This window comes from Chaetodon auriga, chromosome 16, assembly GCF_051107435.1.
Source record: "Chaetodon auriga isolate fChaAug3 chromosome 16, fChaAug3.hap1, whole genome shotgun sequence".
Taxonomy (NCBI): domain Eukaryota; kingdom Metazoa; phylum Chordata; class Actinopteri; order Chaetodontiformes; family Chaetodontidae; genus Chaetodon; species Chaetodon auriga.
The window spans coordinates 18,617,501-18,631,262 of record NC_135089.1 but is presented as its reverse complement, the minus strand read 5'-3'; the positions used below and the strand labels follow the sequence as shown (position 1 = coordinate 18,631,262).

Sequence of the window (13,762 nt, the reverse complement as noted above, 5' to 3'; positions counted from 1 at the left end):
GATTATTTTCATTGTTGTTAATGCTTTCTTGATTAATCGATTAGTATAGGATCTAGGATCTATAAAATGGCAGAAAATGTTGAAAAATCAGTGTTTCCCATGTCCTCAAATGTCTTCTTTTGTCCACAACACAAAGATATTACATATATTGTCATAGAGGAGAAAAGAAACCAGAAAATATCCACATTTAAGAAGCTGGAATCAGCTTGAAGTTATCAAAACAGTTGGTGATTAATTCAATAGCTGACAGCTGATTCATTAATTGCTGCAGCTCTCATATTATTTATACTAAAGTGTAACATTTTGCACCTACACAAGACAGATCTCCACAGGATATGAAACAGCCATGAAGTTCTAACGAGGGTCGCGACGCGCGCCCGTCCGTCTGTGTTGTTCTCTCTCTCTATCGCTTTCTCTGGAGGTCCAGTCTCGTCCCTGGATGCTGTTAAAGCCTTGTTGCCTGAAAGAGCAGTTTTGTGTTTTACGGACGGAGGATTTAGAGCAGAAGGACGGTGAGGCACAGGGGTCCACCGTCAGACACATGCTGTCCATTAAGACGCCTGCCATCAACGCACGCTACACTGCACCTGGCCAGCATGACAGAAGTCCTGGGGGAGGAAGAGGAAGCCCAGAGGAGGGCAGAAGGAAGACGAGGAGTGGAAAAGAACAGAAGAAAGAAGGGGGTTCAAAAGGAGAGAAGGAAGAAGAGGTGTGAAAGACAAAAAATGGGAGACAATCAGAGATGGAGGAAGGACGGAAAGAGGCGAGATTGAAGAGGCGATACAAAGAGAGAGGAGGGGATGGAAGACAGATACACTGCAGTGTGGAGTGTGATTGAGCAGTGTGGGTTAAGAAGAGAGAAGAGTGGTGCTTGGGAACAGGTGCAGAGCTCAGGGTGGTGACCGAAAAACTTTACCACCTGTTCCTCTGTTCCAATTTCTTCCTCCTCATGTCCTCTTTCCTTGACTGTTACGTCTAGTCAGATTCTCAAAGGCGATGAGTGATTCACCTCGTGGAAATGTTAGTGTGGGTGGCCGTGTTTGTGTCTGTGTGGGTTTGGCTTGCCTCAGCGGTCGGTGTTACGCGGTATGCGGGCATACTCTGATGATACACCGATGACATTACTTGCCCAACACCCCCACGGTCGTTTTATAGAAATAAAACCCATTAAGTTCATTTTCGTGTATCGGTGTTATCAACTGTCATCAAATAGAAACTCTTATTTGTTTTTTTTATTGTTTTAAAGGTGTGGGTAGCTTAGGGTTAAGGTTAGGGGAACTGTTAAGATCGACCTGAGCCAGGCTAGCTGTTTCCCCCTGTTTCAACTCTTTGTGCTAAGCTGTGCTAACAGGTAGCTTCATATTTAGCATGGAGACATGAGAATGGTACCGATCTTCTCAGCCAAGTCTCGGCAAATAAACACAAGTGTATTTCTCAAGATGTTGAACTCTTCCATTAAACATAAGCTTTGGATGGAAATGGCAAACAACCTATTTTGTTATTTAATTTGGAAGACTTGCTGATGTGTTCTATGTGTTTTATGTGCGTGCTTGTACATGTGTGTGCTTTATATGTCTGCTCGAAGTAATGCAATGAACAGAACTGAACATGACAATAACGCTTGATCTCAGAAGATTGTGACCTCCTGCTATTTTATAGTGAGTTGGAGTCTGTTTCCTCAACTAGGTTTAAAGCCAAAAAACCTCCCACCAACCAACACTTTGCCAGCACAACCAGCAACCCCACCCACACACCGTACTCCCACTCCCATCCCTTTGTGTCTCTTCTCTACCTGTCATTAAACAAAACAAATGCCCTTACACAATTCTTCAAACAGGAAGATTTCTGTCATCCTAATGTGGGTTATTTTGTGTGAACTGGAAACTGACAGGCGGTCAGTGCTAATTACAGCTTCACAGCAGGAGCTGGAATAGCTCAGTGGTCTGTACTGATCTCTAATCTGTCATTCTAAATACAAGAGAGGCTCCCTGCTGAAACCGGGATGGAAGGGACTGCGAGACGGAGACAAAAAAAACCCCACGTGGCTGTACCGACCCATCTCTGCGTGAAAATGCACCAAAAATTTGACAACACTGCTCAAGTGTCAAACATTTTCTAAAGGTTTGTTTACACTGAAAAGAAAAATAGCAATAAAAAAAAGGAATATGTCTACTCTCCCTCTTTCAGGTGGCAAATATGTTTTCCACTATCAGCTGGTAAGGAGTGGGACCAAGCAGATAGCTGTTAGCTCGCAGGAAACCTCAGAAATTTGTTAAAGCTGCACTAAATATTGAAAGACATATATGTTAACACTGAATGAAACGACTGGAATGTAAAAGGGGACACTTTAAATGATGACCTCACAGAGGATTATCAGCTGAGTGTGCAGTTCCCCTCAGCTCTATTTGTGTTTTTGTGCAATTCGTGGAACTTTTTAACTACTTGGCATTTAATTTAAAGAACCAAATGTGACACTTTTATGCGATTGTCCATGACTTTGTTTATTTTGATGCAGACTGATCCACATGCATATTAAAAATATTCAATTGCAACTCATCTGCAGCTACAATGAGACCCTTGGTCAAACTAGAGTACAAGCAAGTATACAAGTGAGTACACTCTAATAATTCAGCAGCTATTTATATCGACCTTTAGACACTATTCTCTCATTATTGATTTTGTCTGAATGTGATCTGCCCAGTGTGGCTCCCCAAAAGTTTCAAAGGCCATGTGTTCACCCAGGTCTGATTCTCGGTGATGGAATGTAATTGAGCTGTTAGATACCTGATGTCCCTTTAGATAGGGTTTTATTATATAATGCTAAAAATACTAATATACTCATAGTTTCCTGGTTCACCATCCCTTCTGATTCGGTTTCTGAGCCCACAGAAATCTCTAATGGGATGTTTGATTGCATCTGAACAGTCAAACATAAGATCTGGAAAACGCACATACTGGCTTTGTTTTTAAAGACGCGTTTGTTGCCTTGTCTCTCGACACCCTCCTTCCCCACAACTCTTTTTAACATGCATCATCGCTCTCTCTATTGATATCTTGCTCAAATGATGACAAACAGCTACATTAAAACAATAATGTTTGGAGCTGGCTTGTGCACCCAATCTATACTCGTACTGTGACGGAGGGGGACATGATAAATAGGCTTTGTGGGCTGAATAAATGGTATCCACAAGAAAATGACCCTGAGAGGTTTGTCAGTTGTTTGCAAATGAATCAGAATGAGAGAGAGTGAGGAGTATTTTATAGTCTATAAAAGTTTAGATGGAGCACTTAAGTGTGAAAAATGTGGAGGAATGGGAGTTGGAATAAGAAAGCGGCAGAAGCAGTGGTGCATTCAAAGAGCTGTTGTAGTCCCAGCAGAAAAGAAAGAAGAGGGAGAGGAGGAGGTGTTCAGGGAGCGAGAGAGGGTGGGAGGATGATGGGAGAGGGGTGAAATGGGGTGAGTGAATGAAAAGGAAGGGAGAAGAGGAGAGCTGGCAATGGAGAAGGCTTCTTGGAGAGTTTTGGCCTACATGCTTTCAGCAGCGTCTCTCTGACTGAGTGAGTGTGAGTGTGCATGTGTGTGTGTGTGTGTGTGTGTGTGTGTGTGTGTGTGTGTTTCTGGGCAGGTGAGGAGAGAGCAGCCATGGAGGGAGCAGGAGAGAAAGGGAGAGTGGGAGCTTTCGAGCTTTTGTACTGGATTGTGTGAAAAAGGGCTGAAGGGAAAGACGAGTCCAATGAGAGCAATGGGAAAAGAGATGAGAGGAGCGTTGCTTTAATCATCCTCCAGTCAAATTCTCCTCTCCCCCTTTTTAAAAACACCTCTCGTGTTGCTCTCATTTCATTTCCTGCCAGCCATCATGTACACTGCCTTACAACGGTCTTTTAACAGATAATACAGTCAAAAAATACAACTGTACACACTGTTGGGGGTCCACCTCTCTGCACGTCCTCAGTGCAGTCAGATACACACCCCTGCAGTGCACACAGCACCACAGGGAAACCCTGTGCATGCACATTACAGAGATTACACTGCAGCAAAACAGCTATTACTGCCCTACTACCTGCCCCCAAGCTCCAAAGCCCTTTGTCTGCCAAGTCATACAGTTTGTAATGTGTGTATTACTCACTCCTCATTAATGAGTAATGTCAGAGAAGTAGCCAGAGCACAGAGCAGTCGGTAAAAGAGCAGAGGTTGGTTTACTTCCTTTGCTGACGACAATATATCAGATTTTTTTTTCACCACGGACGAAAGCAGGCAATGCAGAGCTGCCTTCAAGGATAAATTCCAGAACGTTCTGTATCTTTCTTCTCGTCGACAAAAACAACAATGAATGAATCCAACTACCAAGTGTTGCCCGTGCAGCCAAAACCTTTACTAACGGTGCAACTTCTGTTTTAATAGTCAGCTCACACTCTGAGAGTTGTGAAGCACGATGTCCTGGCTGTGTTTACAAGACGTATGACCCATTATGCAGCAGTTTGGATCATTCATCATTAAGCTGTAGGAGCATACAAAAAGATTTTAGGAGATATTATTATCACAAATACCTCACGCAGGAGGTGGCCGCCCCCTTCGAGGTCCTGTTTAAAGCATGACGGGTGGTATGAAATATTTTCGCAGCTGCAGGGAGGAGGAAAATAGGCATATGTTGGATGGGGGGGGGGGGCTATTAAGATACTCGTTTATGTATATAGACTAATTAATTCTAGCATAACGGCTAATTACTTTAATCTGAATTTAGAGTTTTCTCCATTTTGTTCTGGTGCAAGCAGCTGCAACTGAAAGTGTGCATTAGATTATGGAGATGTGCGCATCCTGGTTTTGTTATTAATCATTCATGACAGATTGGCAGAGCTCCAACAGACAGAACTACATTCAGATGAGCATTTTTGAATATTTATGGGTCACCAAGTCAAGTTTCCTCAGCTTTTCGCCTTCAAGTCTCATGTCAAGTCCCCAGGCGTTCAATTCCAAGTCTCAAGCATACAACTCTGAGTGGAGCCCACATACACCATCCTTCAGCCTTAACTAACCGCTGCCACTCCCAACGTGAATTAATCCGCAGCTGAAAATAATCCCCACCAAATGCAGAAAACAACAGTGCCCTGGTGTTTCAGGAGATTACTTAGCCATTTTTAAATAAGTCTCCAGCCATGCTAGCACCTTTGTGAGGCTGCACTTTGGCACAGTGGTGCTTTCAACTAAATGCTAATGTCAGCCTGCTGACATGCTCACATCGACAACGTTAAAAAGCTGATGTTTAGGATGCATACGAAATTACAACTGTATATTTACGACTTGTTTTTAAATCAGTGTCATCAGTTTTGTCTTGTTCTTTTCTTGCCCACTTGAGAGAAACAGAACAAGCTGAAAAACACTGACAGACTGTACCATCACTTTATAAAGTAAGCCTATTATACAGCACTCTTGGAGCCACCTGATGAATGTATAGCTCTGCTTTTGGTCCTCATTAAATCCAGAGGGAAATATCTGGCTCTTTAACCAGCACTTAAACATATATTGATTAGTGCAGCTTTAAAGATTCAAATCTTCATAGGAACAAATGGGTTTGGGTTGAGTGCCAAAGACACTGTACAGGAGCCGGAGAGTATTTTAGTACAGCAGGAGACAGACGAGCATTGTTAGTTTGGGCTTGTCGTGGGATTTTTTTGGACATAAGAAATACAGAGCATAACAGCAGCTTCAGCCTTTGATGTCATAGTTTTAACCAATATAATAAATGCAGGTTAGCATGACATTTCATTCATAGAATTTGTTTGTGTGTCAAGCCAATTCTCTGTACTGTATGTTGGCCTATGTGCAAGTGTTTGTGTGGGGAGGGGTCTAGGTTGGCTAGACTGGGGTAACTTCCTGTGACAGGTGTGAAGCTACTGGAGTGTTACCCACCATGAAACACACTGGCCTATTAATGAAGACGGAGGAGGCAGCCAAAGACACGCTGATATGTTCTCTGTCTAATCGCTGCATGTCGCTCAGGTGTTAACGAGGCCTGTGAGACTTTGTGCGTGTGTGTGTGCATAAAACTGACAGTCATGATAGAAATTCTACTCCCCTCACCCCAAGTTTCAAAGTGAATAGTGTGAGAAAAACAAGCAATGATAAAACTTAGCGATGGTTCTGTCAAAGTTAAATTAAAACTATGTGAAACACTCAAAAGCTAAAAACAAGCTGCAGAACTTGTCATCTTGTACAGGAGCTTCAGCTGTGTTACAGCAGTGCCCTCTGGTGGAGGGACTGCTCCAACTTTTCTCCATGCTCTAACTCTGAAATTAAATTAGAGAAATAGGAAACATCAGAGGAAATTATTCATGATGTACAAATCCATGTTAACTTCTATAAAAACGGTAATGGAGTACTCGCAAAAGAAAACAAAAGCAAAACCAGATCTCAGACTGTACCACTGGTCCACAGTGATCTTATAAAAAACACTAAAACCAGAGAAATCTCACAGAAAGAATCCCATTTTCATGTCCATAAATTAATTAAGTCATCCATCCACTCCTTTCATGTTTTCAACATCAGGGGCTCAGGGAAAATAGAGGAGGATTAAGACATTGGTCCCTGAAACAGCAAAGGAAATGATCATACCCACACTGACCCAGCTGAGCATGCACACAACGGATCTGCACATGTGAGATTCAGTGTTTATGATGGCTTTGGGCTCATCAAACAATCAAGCAGCCACCTCATCTGATGGTAAAGCTCGGCCTCATAGACTAAATTTAAGCTGAGAGGATGTATGAAAATGACTGGGGAGGGGTTGAATCTTCCATTTCATTTTCTTTGAAAAAGTAAAAAAAGCAAGGCTCTCCTATTCATACTTTATTTAGACCTTTTCCAAGAAAAGTCTCACTACCCTCCCTTTATTAATCCCCCATAGGGGAAATGGGGGTGTCACAGGCAGCAGCAATAGTAGCAAGAAAGACATATATAAAGACACATAATAGAAAATTAAAAATCAACGACACACACATACTTTATACAAAAGTTCCCATTGTTAATGGGAAACAAATTGAAAATTGCACATAAGATAACTAAGTACAGTGTTTTTCACTATTGCACAGTACATAGAAAAACATGTATTGCTATCTATCTATAGAGAGAGAGACAGGAAGAGAGATAAAAATACAAAATGTCCGGAAAATGCCAAAGGGTAAAGCTGCAGTGTAAATGGTGCAACAAAAATGTAAATACAGGTGAAAAGGTGACATTAAACAGCTCACAGTGTGTCACACGACGGCGGCTGCAGACCACAGAGCTGAGATGAGGCCTGTAAAAAGTATTTACAGTGGTGGAATGGGGCTTTTATGTTCCCCCTCCACTGGTCTGAATAAGTGCCTAATCAGAGGCTCTTCACAATAGAAAGCTGCATTCTCCATTACACCCATTCACTGAAGCACACAGCAGATTAGCTTTTAACAGAAATTACTTTTAAACTGCAAATTTGCTCGCATGTCCCCAGATGGCACAGAATAATTGTATTTTTTTTACGGGTGAGGGTAGAGATCAGTCCAAACAGTAATCTATATACAAAATGCACCAGGCTGATTCATTTGTGTTCCCCAGGTGAGACGGTTCAACAGTTCATCTGATTGTGTCCCAGGCAGAAATACAGAGGGAGATGATGATATAGATTGTACACATTAAAACAGGATTATCAGGGATTAATGAAAGGTGATGTCAATATCTGTGCGGCAATGAACGGCTGGGAGAGATCTGCACAAAATCCGAGACAAAAGATGAGTGCTGGCAGGGAACCACACGGAAAAAAAAAATGGGAAATGATCGAGCAAAATGGAGGGAAAGGGAGTCACGCAGAACAAGATGGCTGAGTGGGTTGCACTGATAGAAAAGGTTGTGACTTGTGATTAGGGCAGGGAGGATGAAAGGAGCCAGAAGAAAGAGAGCAGAGATGGAGAATGAATCTGGCTGATTGGTTTCCATGGTAACTGCTGATGAGGTGTGGGGCTAAATAAAAGAGCAGGTCCTTCTGGCTTGGTAAGGATCACTGACACATTTCCCACACACATTAAATGCTGAGGGCATGGAGGGACATGGTTGATAGAGACACTTCTCCTCATCCCAGACAGTAGGGGAATATGCATATTAGCGCTCTTGCTAAATTAAATGAAGTAGGTCTACACCACTTTCTTATTTGTCCCTATGAAGTCAAGGAAGTCACTTCACCCAGCCATGAAATAGTCCTGCCTGTATGAACGTGTGTGAATGTGTGAATTACTGAGCTTTAGAGGTGCTGCTTGGCAAATGTTGTTACCTTTGGACAGAGCCAGGCTATTAGTTTCCCTGTTTCCAGTCTACATGCTAAGCTAGGCTAGCCGGCCAACTCACAGCAAGAACACCAAGAAGCTTATTCCCTTAAATGTCAGCAGCCACTCAGCAGCTTTCCTCACACTGATTTGTGTTCCCTCTACGGTGCCTTCCGGCGGAAACCCCGTCTCTTTAATATTGGCTATTGATCACCATCATTCATTATTATTTTTATGTGAATCATTTATTGGTTTTTAAATTTAGTTTTCCTGTTTTCTGAGTCACATGAAACATAACCTGACCAAGAATACACAAGAACAAGGGGTGCACTGATGTATCACATGGCTAACACTGAGAGACTCACTCACATTCGTGGCTATAGGCGAGTTGCAGTATCCAGAAACTAGGGCACATAAACTCCCAGCAATCACAGAGTACACAGGAAGGACTGGGCATCAAACCTGAATTCTTCTCACTCTAGCGTTGATAGCACTAACCACTGGAGCACCTCGCAGTCAGTAATGGTAATTTGTTGAGCAACAGCGTGGCTCAGAAGCTCTTGCAACCCTTCTAGCAAGAAGCAGGAAGAAGGGTTTGAATCCTGGATGCATGGGAGACGTGTAGGCATGTGATGTGGATTCTTTGGATTGCCGTTGGGGGAGTGGTTGTGAACTACAAAGCTATATCCTGCCTTCCTCATCAAGGTACTTTGCTGAACGTAAGGTAACTCCAGGTTGGGGAATGATGTACAGAAAAGCATTTAATGGAAATAATACTGCTTAACAGAGGGGGCTGTTTCTTTCTAAGATGAATGCATGTTTTAATGTCATATTCCAGATGTCAGTTAGAAAACCACTGTGAAAACGGTGACGCCTGAATTGAAAATGGACTCAAAGGAGCAAGAAACAGAGAGAACTCTGCGATGTTGCTGTCTGCTTAGCAACAGCATCATTAATGAGATCAACTCCTGCAAACCCAGTTGATACTGTGACTCAGTGGCCTGACTTCTAATTTGCATCAACAGGAGTTTAGTTGCCAGATTGTATCTAAACGCAGAATAATAATGTGAATAACATCAACATACACCTGGCATTAAAATGTGCTTTGTCAGGTCATCAGGTGGTGAGGCTGCTAACTTTTTGGGACCTGGGACATGTAGCTTTAGCTTCAGACTTGTAGAACAATTTCACGTATGTAGCCATCAAGTGCATATTCAAGACCCCCTTTACAGATTTCTGTTTAAAACAAGTCAGGATGAAACATTAATAACAACTCATGAAGCTAAAATTAGCTCGATAAGCTCGCTAGCCACAGCTGATACAATTTGCCAGTGGCTGCTGTCATTTCATCCAGCAAAATCAGCAGCCGCTGGGTAGAAATGCGAGGCGCACTTTGTCTACGAATGTCTGAAATCCACATCCTATTGTTTCAAAAACTGCCACCATTATCAACGTACAGGGACGAGATGAACCAGTAATGAACCTGGTTGATACATTACATAAATCATTCACTTGTAGTCAGTTATTTCAATCAATATGTATGTATATTAATATATCCAGAGGTAATTAACTATTGCTATACCTGCTCTTTCTGTTACATTTATGCACACATTCCTGCTGTCATCTCTAGAAGCTGAAGGAAACCTTGTTCACTGCCCTCCATTACAGGTAACAGCTGCTGGCCTCTTTTCCCTGGGCCTGATTGCTTGCTGGGGTTCTCCATCCCAGTACAAACAGACAGATATACTCTCTCCTCCTCTATCATACACACACACATAGATGTAGAGTTAGTGAGGGAATTGACTGAGACCTGAGGGCTGAGAGCTGATGTGTGGGAGGCACATGGCGGAGTGGCCTAATGGAGAGCTTTTACAGTGTATTATGACTAAAGGGACCAGTGTTTCACAGACAGGCTCACATGGGCGGGCTGGGTTAGTCCAACTATTGTATTCTGATCCGTCCTTTGGGTGCGGCCACACACACACACACAGAGGTACTGGGCAGTAGGTGAGGACTTGCTGAGGTGTTCAGGTAAAGGGCATCTTAAATACACCAACATCCCTCTCAGGTCATGATGCGTTTACTTGCAGCCAACTACAAAACAGTGTGTAGTAATTGCTGAATTTCAAGAGGGAGGCAGGTGTCTCGTTCATAAATATGTTTTCTAGATCTAGCTTTTAAAGTCTGACACTGCGGACCCCTGCTCAGACAAACCTGAGACAACTGCGCCCTCTCCAACACGTACCGGCCTCAAAGTGCAACATTAAAAGAGTTCATATTAATGACGATTCTCAGGCGAGTTCTGGAGTCACTACCAGACATTTTTTATAGTATTTCTAAGTGAATTTATGGGCGTTTATATGCTCGGGAAATGTAAGTCACACTGATTCTAAAAATATGTGTATTATGGCTGTATATTCAGATTTGATTGTGTCATGCCTCTGGGAAGTAGTACGAGTTTTGACGCAAATGGCAGCAATCTGCCGCTAAGGGTTTAAAGTACCCCAATTACCTCCATGTGTGTCACAGCTGCAACTGCTGACTGTGTTGGTATATGGGCCAAATCAGATGCCAAAGTACAGTAACTAGTGATGTTGTAGACGATCTATATACAGTTTTAGGTTGTAATCATGTTAGACTACAATTTGAGTACAATTTCTCATGCAATGAGATCACAATGCAATAACGAAGACACAGCGCAAAATACATGCCTGCACATGCATTTCAATTATAAAAGTGAATCCAAGCATGTAAATCCAACATGATGCAACATCTGCATCAAATCATGATGCACCTGTGATGCAACGGTGTGACACAAACAGCTTCTCCTATCTGAATCTGTCACAGGACAGTGCTCTGACTGTATGGGGAACTCCAGCTGAGAAGCTGATGGTTGGCTTACTAGAAGCCAATGAGCTTCTGGACCGCTTGGTTTGTCTAATTAGATTTCAGACAGTCTGATTACCACTCCAGTTCATGCTTGTCTCCACCTCAGTTACAATTTGGTCAACGCTCTGGGACTTCCACTGCCCTCTGAGTCATCTGTCTGACTGCCCCACAAACAATGTAGAGCACGCCTCTCACAGGGGATGAAGCTGTATGTCTGTGTGTGTCCGCCCTGCATTAGTGTGTTTCTCTGAGCATTCTTGCCACAGAAAATGACCTTTGACGTGATCTGTACAACGCAGCTCCAAAGCCCACAGTGCAACTGCTGAAAATCCACTCTGTCTGCGCTGTGACATCCACAACCACCTCAATGAATCATGCAGTTCACAAATACGTTGGGTAACGCTCAACATGCCGCTGAACAACTACAGCCACTTTGCAAAACCTCAGCTGGCCCTGGTGCTGGAATGGGGCAGGATGTGTGACACCGAGTGGGAATGTCAGTAACAGAGAGCCTGTTTGCTGAGCTGTCCCAAACTCTTCTCTTCAGCCTGAAATATTTATCACTGAGCCTTAGATCATAGAGATTTGAGGAAAGAAAGTGCATGAAGTTGGGGGGGGGTTTAGATAGAGAGTCCAATCTCAGAGCCACAAAGGTTTCTCCTCCCTGACAGGACGGGCAATCGCAGAGATAAATCAGTCCAAGCCCAGAGAAACAGGAAATAGGAACAGAGATATGATCAAGACGTGAAGGATCTACAAGGCCCTGTCCAGAAATACCTCTCAGCTCTTCACTCACTATTGTATTACACCAAGAGGATAAAGGTTCTTGGTGAGGAGATGCTGATGCCTTATACCTTTGCCAAATATGCCAAATACCTTTGGAGATGTTTGAACTCTGCCAAGTGTCGATTCTCATGTTGAAATGTGTTGTTCACAGACAGTGTCAGAGCAGAAACGGTGTGCTGGCTGATAGCTCGTTCATGCCTCTTACCTCCACAAACAGGAAGCAGGGGACGATGGAGCTGCTGCTCTTCACACCCGGCTTCTCCTCCACTGCCATCCCTCTCTCGGTTTCTGTGAACGTCCCTCCGTCCAGCTCTCTGTCTCCTTATCCTGAAGGAAAGAGGGTTAGTCAGGTTAGTCCACTGGCCAGTTTGAGGTCAAGTCCAGAGTGTGAGATTAAGTGGAATCCAATCAGGACAAATGAGCCTTGGATAGATCTGGGGTTTTCCTTGATGTCTTATTCCTCAGTGCGACGTGGCTATTATCTATTTCATTCACTACATGGTTTCTGTGATACCTTTTTATTGTTTATTTATGTGATACATCCATGAATATTTAACACATGCACAAAAAGCGAACTCATTTCTTTGCACTGTGGGCTATGTGCATTCCACTGTTTACTGTCGGAGTCACTGAAATTGCTTCACTTGTTTTTGGGTTTTGATGCATTGTGCGTCAAAGCTGCTCTGGGTGTAAAACAAAATGATTTAAATAACTCCTGCCACTGCGTCACAATCTACCTCTCTGTGCTTGGCATTTTATTTAATGGTAGCAGTGTGCTGATTCTCAATACAACATCCAGGCACAATCGTTTGCCAACCACAAAAAGAAACATTGTTTGATCTGAAATAAATCGACATATGGAAATGATTACAGAACCTTACACTTGATATTTCACAGGTTAAATGAAAAGTGAATGGTGGGACCAGTCAATCACTAGTCCCTGCAAAACAAGTGGTGCTGGAAGATAAGCCCAGAACATCCAAGCACAAGTGGGAGACTTAACGGACCACTACAACGTGCCATGTGACAGAGACGACTGAAGGCGTCAGGAAGCTAATTTCAATAGCTCTGCTAGCTTAATGTAAGACGGTCATCAGTGTGCAAGATGTGCATGACACACCTGTTCATGAAGAACTCCAGTACAGCAAAGGAAAAGCCTGATTAAAGCATGTTCATCAAACATGTTCTTGAGTGTTACACCCCAGACTGTCTGACTGGATAAATATGAAGAGAGAACTCATAGTAACAAACACTTAATTTCCAACTGAAATATGTCCATTGTAACATTAAACTACTACCATTATTAACCTAACCAGAAAAAGAACAAGCGTATTTCCCAAAATGTCAAATGAGTCCTTTAAGCAGCAACATATCTCATATCTCGCAGGAGACAACTACGACTCACTGCGTTTCCACTTGAAATGGAAGAAAACTAAGAAGCATTGTACTACAGACGACAGAAGGGAAGAACTGCCAGCAGTGTGAACAGTGTGATCCCAGTCGTCACACTTTGCAAACAATCTCAAAAGTGAGTAGCAGTGCTCAGCTCGATCTGGCCTTCAGGTTGTTATCCACCACACTGCTGAACTTAGAGCGCAAACTCTCTCCTCAGAGGCTTGAGACGGATCATTGAGTGTCAAGTTGGACAGATTTTGAACACACACACAACATAGAGAGGAGAGCAGAGGTAGAAAAAAAGGGATTTTTCTGTTTCTGAGCAGTTGTCAGGTTGACCTCCATTCTGCTGGTGTGTTATGTGCTAGAGAGCTTCCTTCCTCCTAATTCCTTCTACGCTGGT

At 43.0% G+C, this 13,762-nt stretch overlaps 1 protein-coding gene across 4 annotated transcripts in view; it reads right to left on the bottom strand.

Annotated features, from left to right (window-relative positions):
* Positions 1-13,762, bottom strand: part of plppr2a (phospholipid phosphatase related 2a) — a 44,775-nt gene that overhangs the window by 27,813 nt on the left and 3,200 nt on the right. For all 4 annotated transcript variants that reach the window (XM_076752181.1, XM_076752182.1, XM_076752180.1 and 1 more), the window contains exon 2: positions 12,170-12,291. In XM_076752181.1, the coding sequence (XP_076608296.1) occupies positions 12,170-12,238 (69 nt within the window). In that variant the 5' untranslated portion in view covers positions 12,239-12,291. The remainder of the gene's footprint in view (positions 1-12,169; positions 12,292-13,762) is intronic.